Genomic DNA, 21,878 nt, shown 5'->3' with positions numbered 1-21,878 from the left:
GAAGTCTGCTCCGAGTTTGGACCACGGTCGCTCTGGGAAATCTGTCCCCTTCATCGGTTCTATATGTTCCTTCCGATATTTTTCGCAGGTGGCACAATTGCGAACCATCTCTTCAATTTGTTTGGAGATTCCGGGCCACCAAACGGACGATGCTGCATTGTCCCGTGTCTTGGATATGCCTTGGTGACCATCATGTAGGTACCGTAAGATATCTGGCCTAAGACTCGACGGAACTACAAGTCTTCGTCCCCTCATCAATAGGCCTTCGTGGGTGGATAAGCTTCCTCTTTCACCCCAGCATTTCTTCACGGGCCCATAGAGCTTCTGTTTGGTTTCTGGCCACCCATTCTGTACGTAATGCATCACGACTTTCAATGCGTCGTCTCTCTTCAGCTCTGACCGTATTTCCTTTAGTCTCTTGTCGGATGCTGGCAGGTGTAGCAGTATGGTATTCACATAACAGTCTGCTTTAGCGTACAGGTGGTCAGACTGGCACGACGTCTCAGACCTCTTTTCGTTTAGTGGGCACCTAGATAGTGCATCTGCGGTATAAAGTTCCTTGCCTGGAACGTGCCGAGTATCAAAATCGTACCTCATCAGCCTCATTCTGAAACGCTGTATGCGTACCGGCAGCTCATCGATCATCTTGGAGGTAAACAGGGGTACAAGGGGCTTGTGGTCTGTTCCGATAGTGAACTTCATGCCTACCAATAAATCGGACCAGTGCTCTAGGGCCCACGTGGTTGCTAATGCCTCTTTTTCTATCTGTGCGTATCTGCACTCGGTGTTTGTCATAGATCTGCTTGCATATGCAACATGACGCATTTCTCCGGATGGCTGCTTCTGCACGAGTACTGCCCCCAATCCAAAGCTGCTTGCATCCGCGGAGACTACAGTCTCTTTCTCGGGGCTATACAGTGGAAGCACTCTCTCTGAAGCCATTTCTTCTTTCAAGTCATCGGAGGCATCATCTTGCGCCTTGCCCCAAACCCATGCGCTATTCTTCTTAAGCAGGTCGCGAAGTGGTTGCGTCCTCTCTGCTAGATTGGGACAGAACTTCATTAGTTGGTTCACCATCCCTAGAAATCGTCTCAGGCTAGGGATGTCCCTAGGTACACCCATTCCGACGATAGCTTTCACCTTGTCGGGATCTTTCTTCATCCCCTCGTTATCGATCACCTGTCCAAGGTACTCAATCTTCTTCTCTGAGAACTTACACTTGTCTGGGTTCAGTGTCATGCCGATTTCCGTGATGCGGTGAAGGACGGCAGCCAGTCTCTTATCGTGCTCCGCTTGGTCTTTTCCAACGACCAGGATGTCGTCCATATGACATATTGTGCCTTCTAGTCCAGCCAGCTCCTGGTCCATTTTCTTCTGAAAGTATTCCGGTGCAGAGGAGATTCCGTATGGCAGACGGCGAAACATATACCGCCCAAAAGGAGTGATAAAGGTAGTAAGCTTAGCGCTTTCCTCGCTTAAGGGAACTTGGTGGAAGCCTGAGTTAGCCAAAGGATCGATCTACTCCAAACTTGACGCTATGTTTCCTCCACTTTAGGCATTTGGTATACTTCTCTTCTGACTTCTTTGTTGAGCTTTGTGAGGTCGACGCATATTCTCACGGTTCCATTTGGCTTTGGTACCACTACTATCGGTGCGCACCAGTCCGTGGGCTCGTCTACTGGTTCTATCACGCCGAGCTCCACCATCCGGTTTATCTCTTACTCCACTTTCTTTTGCAGTGGGAGCGGTACTCGTCGAGGGGTTGTCAAACAAAAATGGCTTTGCTCCTTCCTTAAGACGGATTGTGTACTCTCCGCTTAGTTTACCTAGACCATTGAAGAGGTGTGGATTCTTGCGAACTATGGTTTCCTTGTTGATGAATGGTTCTTCATTTTGCTGGTTGGCGCTGCAATCGATAGCCCTGACACTGTAGGTATTGGGGATTTCGTGTATTAACCATAGCTTGCGGATAGCTGGGATCCCTAGAAGCAGTTTTGTTGCACCTCTCACTACGTAGACACATTCTTCGATGCATGCTTCCCCGAGCTGTAGGTTCATGATTGTTTGTCCAACAATTTCTAGTGGTGTATCTCCTGCGCCTATCAGCTTTCTGTCTGACGGCGAGAGTTTCCCATACACCCCTCTGTACACGGTTTCCGGCATCACAGAGACCTGGGCTCCGGTATCAATACACCACGTTAGCTCGCGTTTCTCTACTCTCAGCTTCACATGCCATCCAGGATCGCGAATATAATCGGTAGATATCTCAGGCATTAATGCTTCAGCCTCACTGACTTGATTTTCGGAAGACGTGATGTCGAGGTTTTTATCTTGATCAGGTAATGTATTATCTGTTTGAGGGACTGCTAAAACCCGTCCCACGAATGTCGGGTTATGCTCTAAAACCTCACCCTCATGTGCATCTTCTACTTGACTTACTCTTGTATTCGGTTTGCTTCTACATACAGCAGCGAAGTGCCAAACTTTGGTGCATTTATCACAACGCACGTTAGCTGCTGGACAGTTGGTTTTGCCTCGAGGATGGTCTCTGCCACAGTATTCGCATCTATCAGGTGGCTGTCTCCGTTGACTTTTTGTCTCGGACCGCTGTGCATACTGGGGTTCTGTTTTTCCAGGTGCTCTCAATCCTACTCTCTCGATTGTTGCCGTCTTTGATTCTTGTAGTTCCCGACTAAATGCTTCTTTCATCGAGAGGATTGTTATTGTTTTATCGAGTGAAAGCCCTGCCCCTTCATGTACAACTTCAATTTAGACCTATCATCTACACAGGAAAAGGTAAGCTTATCCCTTATAGCTTGCTCAAGGAATTCGGGTGGGATTTTACATTCTGCAGCCCTTTCTCTTACAGTAACTACCAAGGAGTCAAAACTCTGATTTGGTTCTCGTTGGAGCTGGAACCAGAACTTCTCGCGGAGCATTAACTGTGGGTCTCGTTTAGTAAAATATTGGTCAAACTTCTCTATCACCGTCTTGTAATTATCCGGGTTTTCGCCCGGTATAGGGTCTCCACCATCTGGGTTTGGTTGATCAGGGCGAAATACAAAGTTACTATATATTTCTAGGCATTTGTCTCCAATATGATTGAGCAGTAAACCCACCTTGACTTCGTCAGGCTTCGTGGAGGTGGCAGTGGCCTTCAAATAAATTTCGAATTTTTGCTTCCACTTTTTCCAAGCAAACGCTGGGTTTCCGCTCGAAATTTCCAATACTTCGGGTGGCTTCACGAATGGCGTGCTGCTTGCCATCTTCTGACACCATGTAGTAAGACGTTTATTGTGTCTAAGATACTCTAAGGTGCTACCATACAATCGTAGTCCGATCGCTCTACTAGGCCGCCATCTTACTCCCTCCAGTCCCCCTAGTCCACTCTGCTACTACAGGTAGCCCAATACTACAAAAACTTACACATAACATTATCGAGATGTAGGCTAAAGGCTATTTGGCTTTTTCACAAACCCGCTATAAAGCTCACAAAGACTGATCCAACCGACTCCTTTGAATTTGAATGTTGTTATAAAGGTAGTTTGGTTTTTCGATTGGTCCTCTGACAACACAATCGCTAAATTGCTGAATACCAGTGCGTAATAGAAGTCCGATTAACTCTGTGCGTATATGCGTATTATGCGTTATGTGAATTCATTGGCTTTGGACTGCTAAGGATATGTTTGTGTGCTTGTTTTTCAATACTTTTGGAAACGACGAACAATCTTATAAGGGTAGTTTGGTTGTTTCGATGGGCTCTCTGACAACACAATCGCTAAATACCAGTGCGTAATATATGCGATTTGAGATGCACAAATGTTTCACAGTTCGATTAGTTCTGTGCGTTTATGATGCGTATTATGCGTATTATGCGTACTGCGAATTCATTTGCTTTTCGAAAAGACTGCTAAGGGTATGTTTGTGTGCTTGTTTTTCAAAAGTTTTGAGAACGACGAAAAATGTAATAGGCTCGACTATTATAAGTCATGCGAATTCGCTTTTCGAAAAAACTGCTAAGGATATGTTTGTGTGCTCGTTTTACATTACTTTAGAGAACGACGAACAATGTTATAAGGGTAGTTAAGTCATTTTGATCGGTCCTCTGACAACACAGTCGCTAGTGGCATACAAAACACCACTTGTACGAGTGGTGGCCCATTGTTCCACTACAGGTACCAATGGTGCCAGTGGATAGCCAAGGTGCTCCAATGGTGTAATGCCAGTCTATTTTCTAAGTGCCCCTAATTATAAGCAAAACACGTACCGCTGGTATTTTATCACAGGATACCCAAACACCACTAAACAACTTTTACAACATAAGATACCCAAAACACCACTTGTACCACTGGAGATTTCTGCTTCACGACTCGTACCACTGGTATTTTATCACAGGATACCCAAACACCACTAAACAACTTTTACAACACAGGATACTCGGATACCCAAAACACCACTTGTACCACTGGAGATTTCTGCTTCACGACCCGTACCACTAGTATTTTATCACAGGATACCTAAACACCACTAAACAACTTTTACAACACAGGATACCCAGATACCCAAAACACCACTTGTTCCACTGGAGATTTCTGCTTCACGACTCGTACCACTGGTATTTTGTTGGTGTATCGGACATGTATGTTTTACCCGGAAAATTCTGCAAGTTATCGACAGAGGAAAAAGTGTTTTATTTTTAATGGAGAATTGAAGAAGGGGGATAGAGCAAATCAATTATTATCTGGTCATCGGCTGCCATTTAACTTTTTGGTGGAAGGAATGCAACGGTCCGTAGAAAAAATTTACCCCGATCCCTGCACTTGTCGCATGCCCGGGCGTATGTCGGCGGCGCGATAAGTTCAAAGAGAAAGTGAGCTGTGAATCAATCATGTCTCATACCAACATCACAACATTGGCGGTAACTAGGCAGGTTTTGAACAATGGAATCGAGCGTTGTTTCACTCCATTCTTATTTTATATAGAACCTAAATACGAAGTTTCGTTCGGAGAGGGATCCGGCTTGTCACGAACACTCAAGAGGCTATGGTTACTCAGTACCGTTCAAATATTTCGAGACTTGAAAACAACGATCGCTAGGGTTTTAGACAAGAGAAATAGAAATATAACAAGAGGCAACTAAAAAGAATTTCGCTAACTCAGAAGGCAGGAGGCATTTTGGATTATAAGGTTAGAAATATTTTATTCGATGAGTTCAATATTTAACATAAATTGGGGATTCATTTTTGTTTATTTTTAAATAAAATCGCAGACAAAGTATCCTAATTCCAGTGCGTCAACTTGCGCAGAGGTTCTGTCTTCGTCGCATAGTCGGGAATAAACCTAGAGCAGTAGTTGGTCATGCCAAGAAGACTGCGTACTTCAGATCTCTAGAAGTCGGCTTCTGGAGATTGACCACTTCCTCTACCATCTTGGGGTCAGGGGAGAGTCTTTGGCCAGAGAATATGTATCCTAAGAACTCCAACTTGCTCTTCCTGTAACTTGGAAAAAAACGTTTAGCTGTTATTGTTTCATCAAATGTGCATGTGTATCAAATATATTTTCAGCAAGGTTCCCTTAGGCCTAGATTAAGCGGCGTGCCAGGGTCGCATTATCGTGCCTCTAGAAAAAATCGACAGTTAATTCGACGTTAGCGCGCCGTTTATTGCGCACGAAATTGAATTAATGAGGAGGTCGCACCAACTTTCTGGAGAGGATGGGCTAGTCGGGTAATGCAACTATGGTACAGCGAGGGAACAAAACGGTGCTCCAGGTCGCACCAGTCATAACGATTACATTATGCAGGTTAGTTTATAATCAATGCAAATCGTTTTGGTTGAACAAAAATAAAAAGGAGCTACCCTTGCAGAGTATTATTTACTCCCCCGTTCTTCGCGCATGCGCCAAATTGACAATAACTCTTCTGAGACCTTGTGTGTAGCCTGAAAGCCCGTATGTAGCGTTTAGGATTTGGGATGACAAAAACAGAAGACGCAACAGGAGTCGTCGCCTTTTCTTTATCCAATCTATTGCGGCATGTAATCAATTTATTCTCCTCTTCCTATTAGACCATATTGCTTTGACCAAGAAGGCTTTTCTAGACCTACACATGTATCGCTTTTGTGGTAAACAATTGAATCCTCAAATCAAGCAATTCACCAGTGTGGCAGTAAATATGTGTAAACAGTCCACCAACCAAAACACTCGCAAAGACAATGGTGCTCTTTCAAAACATAACAATCCATTTGGTTGCCCCTGCTGCGTTAAGTGACTATAATCAGTGCCCTGGTATAATATACATTTGTATTCACTACCTTGCTTGTGCTAATCTCTTTTCCGTAATATTTATTTACTCAAAAACGCTGGGGGGACGCCGACACCTCCGTTCTGGTGGGAGCTAAAAAATTTAAGAAGTGATGGCATCAATGATTGTACTGAGTCGGGACCGCCGAATCACATCAGGAATACGCACAGAAAATAAGGTAAAACTCCCAACAACAGGGTATCCATCTTCCCCATCACGGAGGGTAAACCGATGCAACCGCTTTCCAATTTGTGTAAAGAAAGGTATCTAGACAATATTTTTTTTGTCAGAAAGTAGGTCAGTATATTTATTCAAAACATAGAGACAAAATAGCAGATTCGTAAAAAGAAAAAAAAAAACATTTTGGCCACCGTTTTTAACTGATCGCTTTGCTAGCTGTGGATGAAACAAGTAAAGGTAGTTTCGTAAAAAAACAAACTTTAAAAAAGACAAACGATTACACAAAGAAACTGAAAAAACTGAATCTCGAGAAGCATTGTGATACACGCAAAATTTAAAACTACGATGATTTTTTGTATCTTGATATATGAAAATATGATGCTCCCAAAAAAAACTATGAAGTTTTTTATAGACTAATTCCAAAACTTGTTGAATAGTCTGACAAAGAGAACGGAACAATCTTGCCACATACCAATCTTTTTGTCTAACTGCTTTTCGTAGGATGTTCAGCAGAAAGGTTCAGACCCTCACCGGGTTGTGTGTGTTTGTTTACGTCCTGAATGGAGCATCTATTGTCAGCTCTCACGGTTAGTGTGGATTTTGTCATAGCATATGTTTGTTTTAGAATGCGCCTCTTGGCGCTTATATATAACTTCCTTTTTAGAGGGGGTGGTAAGGGGGATTTGCTAAGGCGCTATACTGATTATTAAGGCTTGATGAACTGCTTCTACTATATAACTAGTTTGAAATCGAGTCGAAAACAGCAAGATTTTGTTGTATGCAGTGTTTTTCTTTTCTATGAACTGTTTTCGTGCTTATGCAGTTGACACAAGAGAGCATAAGATAAGAGAGGGACTTTGGTATTACCCGCGCGCCATGTCGATTCCGAATCTGGTTATTTTTAGTAACCCCCCACCTCTGCGCGTGAGCATTTTTACTCACCCTACCCCCGAGGTAATAAAAGTTTGAAGGTATTTTATTATATTTTTCGTCCCTTTTATTTATCTTCATTGTAACGCACCATATATTTACAGAGTGAAACAAGCAAAATACAACATTAGCTTGGGGAACCTGTGTTCTCAGGTGGGATTTCAATTTTCAAGATGGCGGCAATCAAAGCTTGTGAGATTAGGAAGTGCGCAAAGACACTTGGGTATGATGTTGCGCAACTAAGGACGAGAAAAGAAACCGTTACATTTTTATGACTGGGCCACCACAGGTATCCCAGTAAATAGCGCCTGCGATTACTTAAACAGCGGTTAAGTTCCCGCTTAGTGTTTCAACTTAGCGGACAAAAGCACCAAACTTGGCATAAAGATAGCCAAGAGGATGCTTATTAAGTAATGGTTCATGTAAGAACTACGGTACCCTGCGGCAACGCATGCGCAGAAGTAGCTATAAAACTTCAGTAAAATCCTGCCCTCTGATTGGCTAAAATACATCTTCGGGTGTTTTCCGTATCTTATCCATTGATTGACAAACATTTAAATTAAGAATAAAACAAAGGTTGCATTGTTGCAACTTATCCCCGAGTTTTGTCCGAATCGTATGTTCGGAAGTTAGATTTCCGACCTAGCGCTCACGTCGCCATTTTGAATTCTACATGCTTTCTCCTCGATATATTAAGACAAGTCTCTCGCTATTCATTATCTCTTCGAAAATAGTTTGAAAATCTATTGTATATACTTTAAAGAAACGCTTCTGAGTTCTGTTTGCTTGCAAACTTTGTCCGAGAAGTTAGAAAAGCTTGTCATGGTGTTCAAAAGGCAGGCATGTTGCTGCCCAAACCACGAGGCTTGGTGTGGCAGTAAGCCTTCAGATGTGGAACAGAGGTCCCTGAGAAAGGCGAACAGAGTAGAGAAAGTTTTCTTGGAGCTAGATGACAAAGGCAAAAAGGGCTGGTCTAGAAGCATTTGTATGTACTGTCGACAGCGAGTCGATTTGGAGCTTGGAAACAAACGCATGAAAACTTCACACGAGGTAAAAAAATGACCTTTCTCAAAGTCAATGTTCTGTCGCTTGCCGTATAGATTCTGCTGTTTCTGTACTGTCTTGACCAGTCTTGATCCTCCTTTTCAATTTGTTATTTATTTCGAAAATCAAAATTGCAGAGCTGTAGAGATGAAACTGCCTCAAGTTCCAGCGTGTTTTTCCAACCGGAAACCTCTGAGACCAGCGCCGCCGCTGAAGCCGCGTTAGAACCATTCCAGGTAAAATTTTCATAGGCCAATAGGTACTTGAGAGACAAATAATTGGTTCAGAAGGGAACGAAATATTTTACTCGTTCTATTTTACTAAAAGAGTTTTATTACGGGAAGTTGTCATTTGAGTTTACGATGTGAATATGTAAATATAAGTTATGTGAGCCTGATTTATAAGCTGGGTGAAATGTAAATACCAACAAGCCCGAATGTATTCCTTGAATGTAGCGAAACATCCTGGGGTTTGACACCCTGAAATTGAGGTACAGCAAACTCCCGTCTAAGTGAAAGAATTGTAAGCAACAATGTCTTTCTTCATTTTCATTAGCTGACAGCCCTTGTAACACTGCTTCTGAGGAAGTTGACTGTAGTTGCCTTGTATTTTTTATAAGTTCTGATATTCAAGAAATGAAGTTGAGAAGGAATCTTAAGTTTGTGTGTACTTTTTTTACAGGACATTGAGGAAACCTCTGCACTAGGGCAAATTTTGCCGTCATCAGTTGATGCTGTACGACTCATGAAAGCATCAACTAAACTAAGGGACATAGAACTAAAGGACATAAAACGATGCATTGAAGTAGAAGATACGGCGTTTGGTGAAGCGGAGATATTTTTTTAGAAAATTGTAAAATATAAACATCAGCAATAACCCGCAATTGTCAGTAAGAGCAGTGGAATGCTTATGCGGATGCAAAAAGCTGAAAGAAATAGTGAATATAAATGCAGCCCGTCTGGAGCCAGAAGAATTACAATTTCTTCGCAGAAATTTTCCGTGAGTCCTCATGGCCTACTATGTATCGAAGACGGAGACCCCGATTATAAGCTGGACACTCTCGAATTCACCAATGAGCTTATGGAACAAACCTTGCTTGCGGCTTGTTTTAAGAAAATATTGTGCGTTCTGTCTGTGTCGATAAAATAATAATTAGAGGACTGCTACTACTGTGAATTCCAGTAAATTTTATTGCTGTGGCTTGTATGCGATAATAGTTGTATTGAGGATCAAATAAAGCAAAATTGGTAACTTTATTTAAATGCGTGAATCGTTTTAGTTGTCAATCTTAACATGAAAATCGTTGTCAAAAATCTTTGAAAGAAAAAGTGACTTTCTTTGGAAAGCTAAATTCTACCACACTAACAGGCTTTTGGAAATGTGAGACCGTATTTTCACACGTTTAGCCAGCGGAATGTTTGCTTTGGCAAGAGACAAAGCGCAAAATTGTAATAAGTGAAGTATAAAAAGTTATTAGCAGATATCCGAAAGGGATTTCTCCATGCTCCGAACATACGATTTTAACAAAAATGCACAGGTTGAAAGCTTTCTTACTTCGAACCTAAGCCCCCTAATAAATATGAGTGCAAGAGCACTTATTTCAGAGAAATGTGACTCCAAAGTTCAAATTTGGCGGGCAGAGCGTCTTGAACCAATAAGCATAGCAATATTAATTAGATTAGTTAAAAAGATAACGAACCCCTATTGCCGCAGGACCTATCGATTCACCGTAGTTCTTACACGGAGCATTACTTAATATTGAGACCGGTGCCCACCGGTACCACTTGACGATTTCGTGTGATAACGGAATAACAATTAGAAAAAAGCGTCCATCACGGGCTTCCTGTGGTGAAATGTAAAAGAACTTGTATTTCCAAAACTAAAGCGAAATATCTGATTGTTTTATTCTAGAAAGGGAACTATAACGCTATTTGTTAATATTTAAAAATAAAACTGTCGTCGGCTGCATTAAAACGCTAAATCTAAGAGAACATTTTTTCAGTGGTCAGCGGTTCTTGGACAAGATGGCAGCCATTTTTTCGGCTCCCCAAAAACGGCTAAATCCTGTTTAAATTTACGTGTTTATTTAAGTGTTTATTTACGTCTGTGTCATAGAAGCAAGGGCGATGGATGAGACTCTACTCGAGAGGGTTAATTCGCTCGAAAAATCTATGGATTTTTTCAACAATCAGTTTGAACTGATCAAGAAGAAAGTCACAACGCTCGAAAGAGAGAACGAGGCATTAAGAGTCGAAAATAACGTCCTGAACTCACGTATATCTACAATCACCGATAAGTTAAGAGACCAAGAGGCTATACTTGACGAACAGGAGCAATACATGAGGAGGGAGTGTTTGGAATTTAAAGGGATTCCTAGTTTGGAAGACGAGAATACTAATGATCTTGTTATTCAAGTCGCTCAACTCGCTGGAGTCGAACTGGATGAGGATGATATTTCTATTAGTCATCGTCTCCCTGCGGCAAATAATAGTGAATGGTCTGATTATGAAGGCAACGTCCATCCCCCATCGCCCCCTACTATCATTGCAAAGTTTGTGAGGAGAGATATCAAAGATGAAATCTACAAGGCTCGTTTTAGTTTGAAGGACAAAACCACCCAGGACCTAGAAGATTTCACTTGCACGGATCACAGGAATCATATTTACATCGCGGAAATTGTTTAAAGCATGCCTAAAAGCGAAGAAGGATCTGAAGTTCGCCTATGCTGGGACTGCAAATGGAAAAGTTTATCTTAAAAAGGATAAGAAGAGTCGGGCAGTATACATCAACTCGCCTACCGACATAGCTAAGCTAAGAAGGTCTCATGCTATCCAGCCACCAATAGCTGATGTATCTAGAAGTTCAAGGCCAATTGACCAAGCTTCATCGTGACTGGCAAAATTAAAAGATTACTAATTAGTGGACCCCTAACGGAGACAGATAAGTACTACCAATTAATTATGTGTAGCTTTTCCAAGTATGATTCCTTTATAGTTTTTTTCTCTCGTTTATAATCTAGATGACTTCTACTGAATGTCGTAACTGCCTTAAGGTAGTCAAGAAAAATTCTCGAGGAATCCAATGTGATATTTGTCTCGAATGGTTCCACTTAAAGTGTACTGTACTCTCAGTTAAAGAGTACAATTATTTTTCTAGAACAAATGATCTTTGGATCTGTTTGTTTTGCCGCCATGCTATTTTTCCTTTCCAGTCTGTCAACAATACAGCTCTAGCCGAACTTGCTTATAACTCTAATGAGGCTTGTTTGTGCTCAAGGAAAATTGCTAATTTAAATCTAGATTCTTTGCCATGCTTTGATGTAATGTCTTCTCTTGAAAAGATTTCCAGCCTTTCCAACATTGATATTGATTCTCAATTGCCACTTTCTATAAATTTTGATTATTTTTCTGCACATGATTTTCATTCAAATGTAGAGATCCAATCCTCCCTAGCTGAAAAAGCATTTTCTGCTTTGCACTTTAATATCAGAAGTCTATCCAAAAATTTTGATCGTTTTTGCCATCTGCTGGATGAACTACAGAATCCTTTTCCTGTTATCGGTCTGTCTGAAACCAAAATCTTGGATGGGCTTCCCCCTCTTACAAATACCTGCATGACAGGTTATAATTTTCTCTCACAGCCAACACTGTCAGATGTAGGGGGGGTTGGATTCTACATCAAAAATAATCTGGTATACTCAAAAAGGGATGAGTTTTGTTGTTCCAAGCCAGAATTTGAGTCACTTTGGGTTGAAATTGAAATCCCGCAGCAACGTGGGACTATTTATCGACATCCAAATAGTAATCTAGATACAACCCTCAATTTTTTGTATGATATTGTGGAACAAGTAAGCAAAGAAAACAAGTTCTGTTTAATAATGGGCGATTTTAATTTGAATTTGCTCAATTATGACTCTAATTCTGACACAAATGACTTTGTAAATAGCCTGGGTGCTTACCACTTTCACCCTCATATATTAAAGCCTACCAGAATCACTGAACACTCGGCAACTTTAATCGATAACATTTTTTTCAATTCCCTGGAACATCAGACCCTAAGTGGAAATATACTTACTGGAATTACAGATCATCTTCCTAATTTCTTAATTATTAATAAATTAGCACCTTTACCCCAGAGTTACAAAATGTACAAACGAGATTTCTCCAAGCTTGATAAAGAAGCATTATTATCAGATATTCAGTCCTTCAACTGGATCGATGTCCTACCATCTAATGATGGATCGAAAAATGTTAACGATATATTTCAATCCTTTTTCTCAAATATTTCTGCTATTATTGACAAACATGTTCCCCTGAGGAAACGGACAAGAAAGGAGATTAAATCACTTTCCAAGCCTTGGATTACCAAGGGCATTATAACATCAATCAAGTTGAAGGACAAATTCTATAAAAAATATCTTGTATCTAGAAGTGAGTACTACCTCTCAAAATACAAATGCTATCGCAATAAGATTAGTCAGCTTATTAGAACTAGCAAACAGAACTTCTATCAGAATTACTTTGCTACCAATAGTAAGAATATAAAAAATATTTGGTCAGGTATTAAGGAATTGATAACAACAAAGCCTACTTGCTCAAACCAACCCTCCAAACTTATCATTAATAATAAGCCAGTCAAAGACCCCAAAGCTATTGCAATAGCCTTTAATAACTTTTTTGCTACAATTGGTAGTCAGCTTGCTAGTAAAATTCCACATGTAGATAGAAGTCCTGAATCCTTCCTTGGTCCACCGCTAGTAAACAGTTTTGTCCTCTCTCCGGTCACAGCATTTGAGATAGAGGATATTATTTCTGGGTTAAATCCCTCCAAGGCATCAGGTCCTTATAGCATCCCAGTTTGCCTTCTAAAATTTTTGAAGTCCTATTTATCAGTACCCTTGGAAATATTATACAATCACTCATTTAGTAATGGCTGTGTCCCGGATCAGTTTAAAATTGCAAAAACAATTCCAATTCATAAAAAAGATTCAGCTAGCTGCATGGATAATTATAGACCAATCTCGCTGCTTTCAATTTTTAACAAAATCTTGGAGAAACTAATGTATAAAAGACTTATTGCCTTTATTAACAAATATAATATTCTCTATGACAAGCAATTTGGATTCCGAGAGCATCACACTACTTTTCATGCAACACTTCTAATTGTAGACAAAATTCAAAGGGCTATAGAGGAGGGCCAGTATTCCTGTGGGATATTCCTCGACTTCTCAAAAGCATTTGACACAGTTGATCATAAAATTCTTATTAGCAAACTTGCTCACTACGGAATTCGTGGAATTGCAAATGAATGGTTTTCATCATACTTGTCAAATAGAAGGCAATTTGTGTCAGTTAATAATTCAGAATCTGATGAAGTTGTCCTCACTCATGGAGTCCCACAGGGTTCAGTACTTGGCCCCCTCTTATTTCTTATTTATATCAATGACTTTCATAGATGCAGTAGTATATTTGATTTTCATATCTTTGCTGATGACACTAACCTATTTTACTCGAACAGTAGTTTGCTTGCTCTGGAATCCTGTATCAACGAAAATCTTCTTCATGTTTCTAGCTGGCTTGCTGCCAATAAGCTCTCTCTAAATATCGATAAAACAAACTTCATCATTTTTCATCCACCACAGAAAATCTCTAATTATACTCTAAGTATTAAGATAAATGGCAAATGCATCAAGAAAGAGAAGTACATCAAATATCTAGGCATCTTTATTGACTCCCATCTTAGCTGGAAATATCAGATACTTCATATAGCTAAAAAGATCAAACGTTGCATTGGTGTTCTCTCAAAAATAAGACATTATGTAAATATTTCAGTCCTAAAAATGCTTTACTATACATTACTATTTCCATTTCTAACTTACTCAGTTGTGACCTGGGGCAACACCTATGCAACTACTCTTAAGCCCCTTTTTATACTTCAGAAAAGGGCAATTAGAATATTAACTTTTTCTGATTTTAGGACCCCTTCAAATCCATTATTCTACCAACTTAGTCTCCTCAAACTTCATGACATAATCTATCTTAACAATGCACTGTTTATGTATGACTTCCATTCAGATCATTTGCCATCTGTCTTCAAATCATTTTTCACAAATATTAACAGGATACATCAATATAATACAAGACTTGCTAGTAGGAAGACTTATTACCTGCCTAAGATACGCACAAACTATGGCAAATTTAACATTCGCTTTCTTGGTGTAAAAATCTGGAACGATATTCAGGATGATTATAAATCTAAATCTCGCTCCAGTTTCAAGACACTAATGATCAGCTCTCTTTTAGATCGTTACAAAAGCTAACTCTATTATTGTTGTAATTTACAAACTTAAGATTCTCTCCTATATATAAATGATCCCTATAATCGACCTCCCCTTGCTTGTGCGTGTTTTGTTCTTGTGCGTGCATTTATTGTCGTTTGTTTTTCGTTTCTGTTTGTATTGATATTATATTGATGTATCATGTTGTTTACCCATGCAATTTTCCGCTTGACCTAGCCGCTTAAGCTCGATTAGCTATGCTATTTCTTAATGCGGCTGGTGCCCAATTATAAAAATTATATTTATTTTTTCTCCTTTTCTTATTTAATAAGTAATATCTGTATAATAGAGGGTGCTAATAAAAATATGTTGTTGTTGTTGTTGTTGTTGTTCAAGGCTAGACCCAGTCCCCCTCACTGTTATCCAAGATGGCGGCTTATATTGGCAAAGTATACGCTTTAATTACCTTAAGGTACCTCTAAGAGAGCATAAGATAAGAGAGGGACTTTGGTATTACCCGCGCGCCATGTCGTATCCGCACCACTTTGCGTGAGGATTTGCTCCTTTTATTTTGTCCTACTCCCCCGCGGGTTGCGTCTTGTTGTTTTGCCAACTCGATAGGAATGAAAAGAGATCATGTAAAATAACTCGGAAGAAGAAAACAGGTCTAACTTAAGTTACCAAGATTGGCAAATATACTCACAGAAAGCTAAATCCCTGAATAGTTTGACTGTTTGCCTGAGCGGCGAAGTCAAGTCAAGATGAAAGAAAACGTCGACGAGCGATAAAATGGCTGTGATACAGCGGTTGATTCAAATCCCTACTCCAGCTTGTATAATATACTTTTAAGTATATTAAAAATAGTTATAGAAATGTCTAAAAACAACATCAAACAAGTACAGTAATATCTCCCTCTTTATTTTCTCACTATTAGAAAAGCTCAGATACTTCAGCTTGCTTGGCTTTGATCATCACAAAAATGCATTCCCTCGTTAGGATAGTTTTATGAAATGTATTTTCTTGGATTCCTTCTCAATTCACCGGAATATTCACAAAAATCAATATCATATCTAATGTCTAACTTACTTAAAGATTTCGTTTGACCATTAGGAAGATAATAAATGTTAAAAACCACGAAGAAGCAGCAAGTAAGAGCGAAGCGTTGTTTGAAGCACGAGGTTTTCCGCTCTTGATTTGGAATGAAGTCTCTTTTTTTAAACGTTTTCGAAATCTTGCAATCCTCGAAGTACTACATCCTCTTAATATACCGCAACTGCCTGTATCATTGGTGCTAAAATGAAATTTTCGATGGTTTTTTCCGTTTCAAGTCACAAAACAGCAGCAAACAACAAGATGTAAATGCCAAAACGCGGGGGTAGGGTGAGTAAAAATGGTCACGCGCAGTGGTGGGGTGGTGGTTACTAAAAATAGCCGGATTCGGAATCGACATGGCGCGCGGGTAATACCAAAGTGTCCCTATCTTATCTTATGCTCTCTTGGTTGACACTATGCTGTCGTCATGGCGGGGTAGTGTTGAGTGAGACGCGTTCGTGAGGTTTAAGTTGTGGTCGAAGGCGAGGATCAGATGGTAAGGAAATGTGGAGAATTAAAATGTCTTTGAAGGGAATAAATAATCTTTTTTACCGCAATCACTTATCTATACTATTATAAGCGTTACTCCTGTCGAGCAAACGTTTCTGATTGGTCGAGCAGTATAATGTCATCAACCTGCACAAGCTTTTGAACGAGAATCCTTGCAGGCGCAATTATCCATTATAGCCCATTATCGATACATATAAAAACATGATATAATCGATACTACTGCACAAAGTGAATATAAAAATACAGACTTTTGGGGAAAATAACCTAAACTGTAAGGTACAATAATCTATCTGGTACCGTGGCTATCACGTGACTTTCTCAACAGCAAAATGCAGTATTCAGAGCGTACGACTCGGTTGTTATCGAGATCGTGTGGTGCCATCTCGTCCCATTCCCCGCCTCCTGTTCACCGACCGTGACCCCACAGCTCCCGAGTACTCGGGCAAGTTTGTCGATTTACTTAACTGGAATTCGTATCTGAAAAAGCTTCGATGTCGCTGTGCTACAGAAGCAAAGGCAAAGGGGTATAACGTGTTTGGCCTTCAGTGGTATGGTATGTATGATAAGCATTAAGGCAAGGGGGGTAAAATATGAGGTAAACTGTGGATCCGATAGGTATACTGCAAGGCGAAGTCAAGGAGGGCATATTGTAAGGAAAAGGCAAGGGGGTATACTGTAAGGCAAAGTCAAGGGGTAGTATACTTTAAGGCAAAGGCAAGGGGGTATACTGTTAGGCAAAGGCAAGGGGGTATACTGTAAGGCAAAGGCAAGGGGGTATACTGTAAGGCAAAGGCAAGGGGGTATACTGTAAGGCAAAGGCAAGGGGGTATACTGTTAGGCAAAGGCAAGGGGGTATACTGTAAGGCAAAGGCAAGGGGTGTACTGTAAGGCAAAGGCAAGGGGGTGTACTGTTAGACAAATTCAAGGGGGTATACTGTAAGGCAAAGGGGGTATACTGTAAGGCAAATTCAAGGGGGTATACTGTAAGGCAAAGGCAGGGGGGTATACTGTAAGGCAAAGGCAAGGGGGTATTTTGTAAGGCAAAGGCAAGGGGGGTATACTGTAAGGCAAAGGCAGGGGGTGTACTGTAAGGCAAAGGCAAGGGGGTATTTTGTAAGGCAAAGGCAAGGGGGGTATACTGTAAGGCAAAGGCAGGGGGTGTACTGTAAGGCAAAGGCAAGGGGGTATACTGTTAGGCAAAGGCAAGGGGGTATGCTGTAAGGCAAAGGCAAGGGGGTATACTTTAAGGCAAAGGCAGGGGGTATACTGTAAGGCAAAGGCAAGGGGGTATACTGTAAGGCAAAGGCAAGGGGGGTGTACTGTTAGGCAAAGGCAAGGGGGTATACGGTAAGGCAAAGGCAGGGGGGTATACTGTAAGGCAAAGTGAAGGGGTAGTATACTTTAAGGCAAAGGCAAGGGGGTATACTGTTAGGCAAAGGCAAGGGGGTATGCTGTAAGGCAAAGGCAAGGGGGGTATACTGTAAGGCAAAGGCAGGGGGTATACTGTAAGGCAAAGGCAAGGGGGTATACTGTAAGGCAAAGGCAAGGGGGTGTACTGTTAGGCAAAGGCAAGGGGGTATACGGTAAGGCAAAGGCAGGGGGGTATACTGTAAGGCAAAGTGAAGGGGTAGTATACTTTAAGGCAAAGGCAAGGGGGTATACTGTTAGGCAAAGGCAAGGGGGTATGCTGTAAGGCAAAGGCAAGGGGGGTATACTGTAAGGCAAAGGCAGGGGGTATACTGTAAGGCAAAGGCAAGGGGGTATACTGTAAGGCAAAGGCAAGGGGGTGTACTGTTAGGCAAAGGCAAGGGGGTATACGGTAAGGCAAAGGCAGGGGGGTATACTGTAAGGCAAAGTGAAGGGGTAGTATACTTTAAGGCAAAGGCAAGGGGGTATACTGTTAGGCAAAGGCAAGGGGGTATGCTGTAAGGCAAAGGCAAGGGGGTATACTTTAAGGCAAAGGCAAGGGGGTGTACTGTAAGGCAAAGACAAGGGGGTGTACTGTTAGACAAAGTCAAGGGGGGTATACTGTAAGGCAAAGGCAAGGGGGTATACTTTGTTCGTCATTCACTGGTATGGCATATATTGATCATTCAATGCTTTTTAGCATTGAAACACTTTCTAATCCGTATTTAAACCACGCAACTCACGTGACCTGTGCCATTCAGGGGAATGCTGGAGCGGAGTCGATGACGTCACATCGCGTCATTACGCAAGCCAGGGCCAATCGAAAGCGTGTGTATCACGTGACTTGTCCTACTGTCGCGTGAAGGACACGGAATGCGTAGGGCGAGACTACACGAACTTCGTCTACCGAATAGCAGGTACTTGACGGTGTGTTTAGATGTCTACCAAATAGCACGTGCTTGACAGTGTGTTTCGTCGTCTACTGAATAGCAGGTGATGGATGGTGTGTTTAGTCGTCTGCCGAATAGCACGTGCTTGACGGTGTGTTTAGTCGTCTACCGAACAGCACGTGCTTAACAATGTGTTTAGTCGTCTACAGAATAGCACGTGCTTGACGGTATGTTTAGTCGTCTATCGAATAGCACGTGCTTGACGGTTTTGTTAGTTAATGTTTTGCTTTGTTTGCATTTTTGTACTATACACTGCAGTAGTATGTACTTACTTTAAAGAAGGTACATAAAAGGAGTGAAAGAGTATTGCTAATTGTTTCGTAAGCGGAAAGGTGTACCTCCTCGGAAAAGATATGTGTTAGTGTTAATTGTTTTGTTGATAAGAAGCAATTACTATATAACTCGCGTAATTCAATCTTGGTTTTATTTTAGCTTAAACGGGTTACCAAGTTACCACCGCTGACAGCCACATTTTGCTGAAGAGAGCTTAACTATAAAAGCAGGACTGTCCTTTCACTAACTATAAAAGCAGGACTGTCCTTTCACTAACTATAAAAGCAGGACTGTCCTTTCACTAACTATAAAAGCAGGACTGTCCTTTCACTTTCTGAGGGGGTCGGCGGGGACCACTCTATGTTTAGGGGGATCGGGGACACTAGAGTGTTCGTGTCCGTTTACGATACTTGCGATGTTTTGTAAAGATATGGTGACTCAAATTGAAAACCCGTGAGGTCGATTTGATCTGTTCCGAAAATAAACACCAATACTTCTAATATTAAATATTATTCATGTTGCTTGTAATTACTCATTTCAGATTCAAATACATCAGCGTCATCCCTTAAGTCTACAGTGAACTCAACATCCGGGATATCATCAAGACCCTGCACGAAAAATAAACTACCTCCACTTCCAAAACCGAAATGTGCTTTTAAAACTGTCAAGCAAGACCCTCGAGCATCGAACAGTATAACGAGCCCTCCGGTTAAGGTGTACCCTGTAAGTCAACCTGCAAAGGCGAAAGTGTCATGCCGACCTGGTGAGAAAATGATAACTGTGTCTTTTTGTCCTTCCGTTCATCTATCCTTCTGTCTGTTTGTGTGTTTGGGATTCTGCATGTTTCTCTGTATGTTCATGTGTCTGTCTCTCTGTGTGTTTGTGTGCCTGTCTCTCTGTGTGATTGTTTGTCTGTCTGTCTGTCTTTCTGTGTGTTTGTGTGTCTGTCTGTCTTTCTGTGTGTTTGTGTGTCTGTCTTCGTCCGTTTGTCCTTTTTTGAGTGAACTACAACCATAGTAACGAAACAATAGTTATGCGATTTCCATAACATTTGTGTTCGTATTTTCTAGAATGCCTACCGCCTGCCGTCTGTCCGACCATCTTCCCTTGTTACCCACTATACGTAATAGAAAAGCGACGCCTTAGCAACCACAAATTCCTTAGCAACCATAATTCTAAGGCAGTTTCATCCCATAAGATAAACTGAAATGTTACGTGTGGAAGTTTAGGACCGCCTACTTGACGTGCTCGTTACTATGGGAACGCCAAGAATACTGGCTGATATGGCGACACTATCAATCTTTAGGCCTGGTGTGTAAATAACACACCCCCATTATCTGTACATCTGTGATAACACACCTTCTTTATCTGTACATCTGTCAAAAAACACCTCCATTGTCTGTACATCTGTGATAACACACCTCCATTTTTTTCTACCATTAAAAAAACATTTAATTATTAAAGCAACGTTAACAGTAACTGGGCTAATTAATGTAAGAAACACCAGCTTTACAGGTGGGGCAGGCGGAGGGGGACCATTAAAGTAAATGAGGGTTAGGATCAAATTGGCTGTTAACCATGTTGAGTCATTATTGTGAACAGTATAAATGGTCTGCATTTGTTTGTGGCATTGATTATCTCACTTGTAAGCACGAAGTAAACAATAAGACTTTTTATGCTATTATATCGTTTAGACAAAAGTATTTTGGTGCCAAATTAGAGGGTCATATAGAATATCTGGATGGTATATCAGGATATTTATTTGGTAGCAGCCTAGTATCATCGCGTATTTAATATCCTATCCCTCATTTGCCAAATGCCATCTCTTTGGGGGTAGAGGGCGTAGGCTAGCAAAGAGGACAAAGTCACAGTGGAGCTAGGTTTCGGCGTCAGGGTAGTTTTACTTTATTAACGTCATGGTTGACGTCACATGACCATCTCATTGCACACCACTTGAAACATACATCACACCTATCGAGTTTTGTTATCATACGATATTTCTTTAATAAATCATAAATATTATTATGATGAATTCATCATACTTTTGCATCTAGTGACGTCATTGATAGCGTCACAATCACGTGACTATATTGGTGCACCCCGCTTGAAACCTTCATGACACATACCAATATTGGTTGTTATATGATATTTCGATCATGAGATATGGCAAGAGACCATGATGTAAGAGAACGAATCCCACCTATTAGGGTATGTCCCAATGATGTCGTTTGTGAACGCTATTTTTAGAACAAGCAGTTATTTTTAGATACGCCTCTGATTGGTTAGCGCTCACGTTTCCTAGCAACATGAGTCTTAACGCGCGATCACATCTCGAACGACACCTACCGAGTTTGGTTGTGAAACAATGTTTCTTTCAAGAGATATGAATGTTTTGCTCTTAATCAAGGTGTTGACTTCATCGATGACGTCACACAAAACGTGACCATATTGTTGCATACCCTTTGACACCTACATGACATCTACCGAGTTTTTTTGCCATATGATTTTTCCTTCGTGAAATATAAATATTTTTTTTGATGACGACAGCATATTTTTGTTTCTAGTGACGTCATCGGTGACGTCACAAATCACGTGACCACAGTTTTGCACCTCCCTTGACACATACATGACACCTGCCAAGTTTGGTTGTCATACGATGCTTTTAGGGGACGGACGGACGGACATCGCGTCACGAAAACTCGAGTCGATTGGTTACCAATATTTGTTACCACTTTGTTTTATTTTTCTTAGGTATGGGGCTCCGATCACGCGGGAGCTCCGCTATGACACGTGACCCAGCAAGGGAGGGGAGGGAAGACAGCCATTTACCTGTATCACGGGTCAAGAGCTAGTCAAGCTGTCTCATGATCCCATTTTCCCTAGAGGGGGGATACCCAATTTTAAAACATTCGCT

At 41.1% G+C, this 21,878-nt stretch overlaps 2 protein-coding genes and 1 long non-coding RNA gene across 4 annotated transcripts; 2 read left to right on the top strand and 1 right to left on the bottom strand.

Moving 5' to 3' along the window:
• Positions 1-5,183: 5,183 nt before the first annotated feature.
• Positions 5,184-7,364, bottom strand: LOC125560683. The gene is made up of 2 exons (XR_007306774.1): positions 6,954-7,364; positions 5,184-5,498 (listed from the first exon to the last, which is right to left on the bottom strand). It is a non-coding gene; the product is annotated as an uncharacterized LOC125560683 (long non-coding RNA).
• LOC116618880 lies at positions 5,496-20,986 on the top strand. 2 transcript variants are annotated; one of them, XM_048722801.1, is made up of 6 exons: positions 5,496-6,479; positions 6,983-7,068; positions 16,660-16,887; positions 18,503-18,658; positions 19,506-19,687; positions 20,035-20,986. In XM_048722801.1, exons 2-6 carry the CDS (start codon positions 6,984-6,986, stop codon positions 20,089-20,091), a joined length of 708 nt encoding a protein of 235 aa, XP_048578758.1. In that variant the 5' UTR covers positions 5,496-6,479; position 6,983; the 3' UTR covers positions 20,092-20,986. The 2 variants fall into 2 exon arrangements, with proteins under 2 accessions (XP_048578758.1, XP_032238913.1); XM_032383022.2 differs by having other exon boundaries at positions 19,506-19,727.
• Positions 8,060-10,144, top strand: LOC116618881. Its single transcript, XM_048722802.1, has 3 exons — positions 8,060-8,461; positions 8,593-8,691; positions 9,137-10,144. The coding sequence occupies exons 1-3, from the start codon at positions 8,234-8,236 to the stop codon at positions 9,299-9,301; spliced, it is 492 nt and encodes a 163-aa protein (XP_048578759.1). The 5' UTR covers positions 8,060-8,233; the 3' UTR covers positions 9,302-10,144.
• Positions 20,987-21,878: the final 892 nt, after the last annotated feature.

This window comes from Nematostella vectensis, chromosome 15 (genome assembly GCF_932526225.1).
Source record: "Nematostella vectensis chromosome 15, jaNemVect1.1, whole genome shotgun sequence".
NCBI classification, from domain to species: Eukaryota; Metazoa; Cnidaria; class Anthozoa; order Actiniaria; family Edwardsiidae; genus Nematostella; species Nematostella vectensis.
This window is presented reverse-complemented; position numbering and strand designations above follow the sequence as displayed.

Bases quoted from the DNA above. Each gene is read 5' to 3' on its own strand.
- LOC116618880 (XM_032383022.2), top strand. From the start codon at position 6,984: ATGTTCAGCAGAAAGGTTCAGACCCTCACCGGGTTGTGTGTGTTTGTT. The intron at 16,888-18,502 runs GTATGTATGATA...TGTGCCATTCAG, and splicing joins GTTTGGCCTTCAGTGGTATG to GGGAATGCTGGAGCGGAGTC. The intron at 19,728-20,034 runs GTGAGAAAATGA...CGTATTTTCTAG, and splicing joins GAAAGTGTCATGCCGACCTG to AATGCCTACCGCCTGCCGTC.
- LOC116618881 (XM_048722802.1), top strand. From the start codon at position 8,234: ATGGTGTTCAAAAGGCAGGCATGTTGCTGCCCAAACCACGAGGCTTGG. The intron at 8,462-8,592 runs GTAAAAAAATGA...TCAAAATTGCAG, and splicing joins GCATGAAAACTTCACACGAG to AGCTGTAGAGATGAAACTGC. The intron at 8,692-9,136 runs GTAAAATTTTCA...CTTTTTTTACAG, and splicing joins CCGCGTTAGAACCATTCCAG to GACATTGAGGAAACCTCTGC.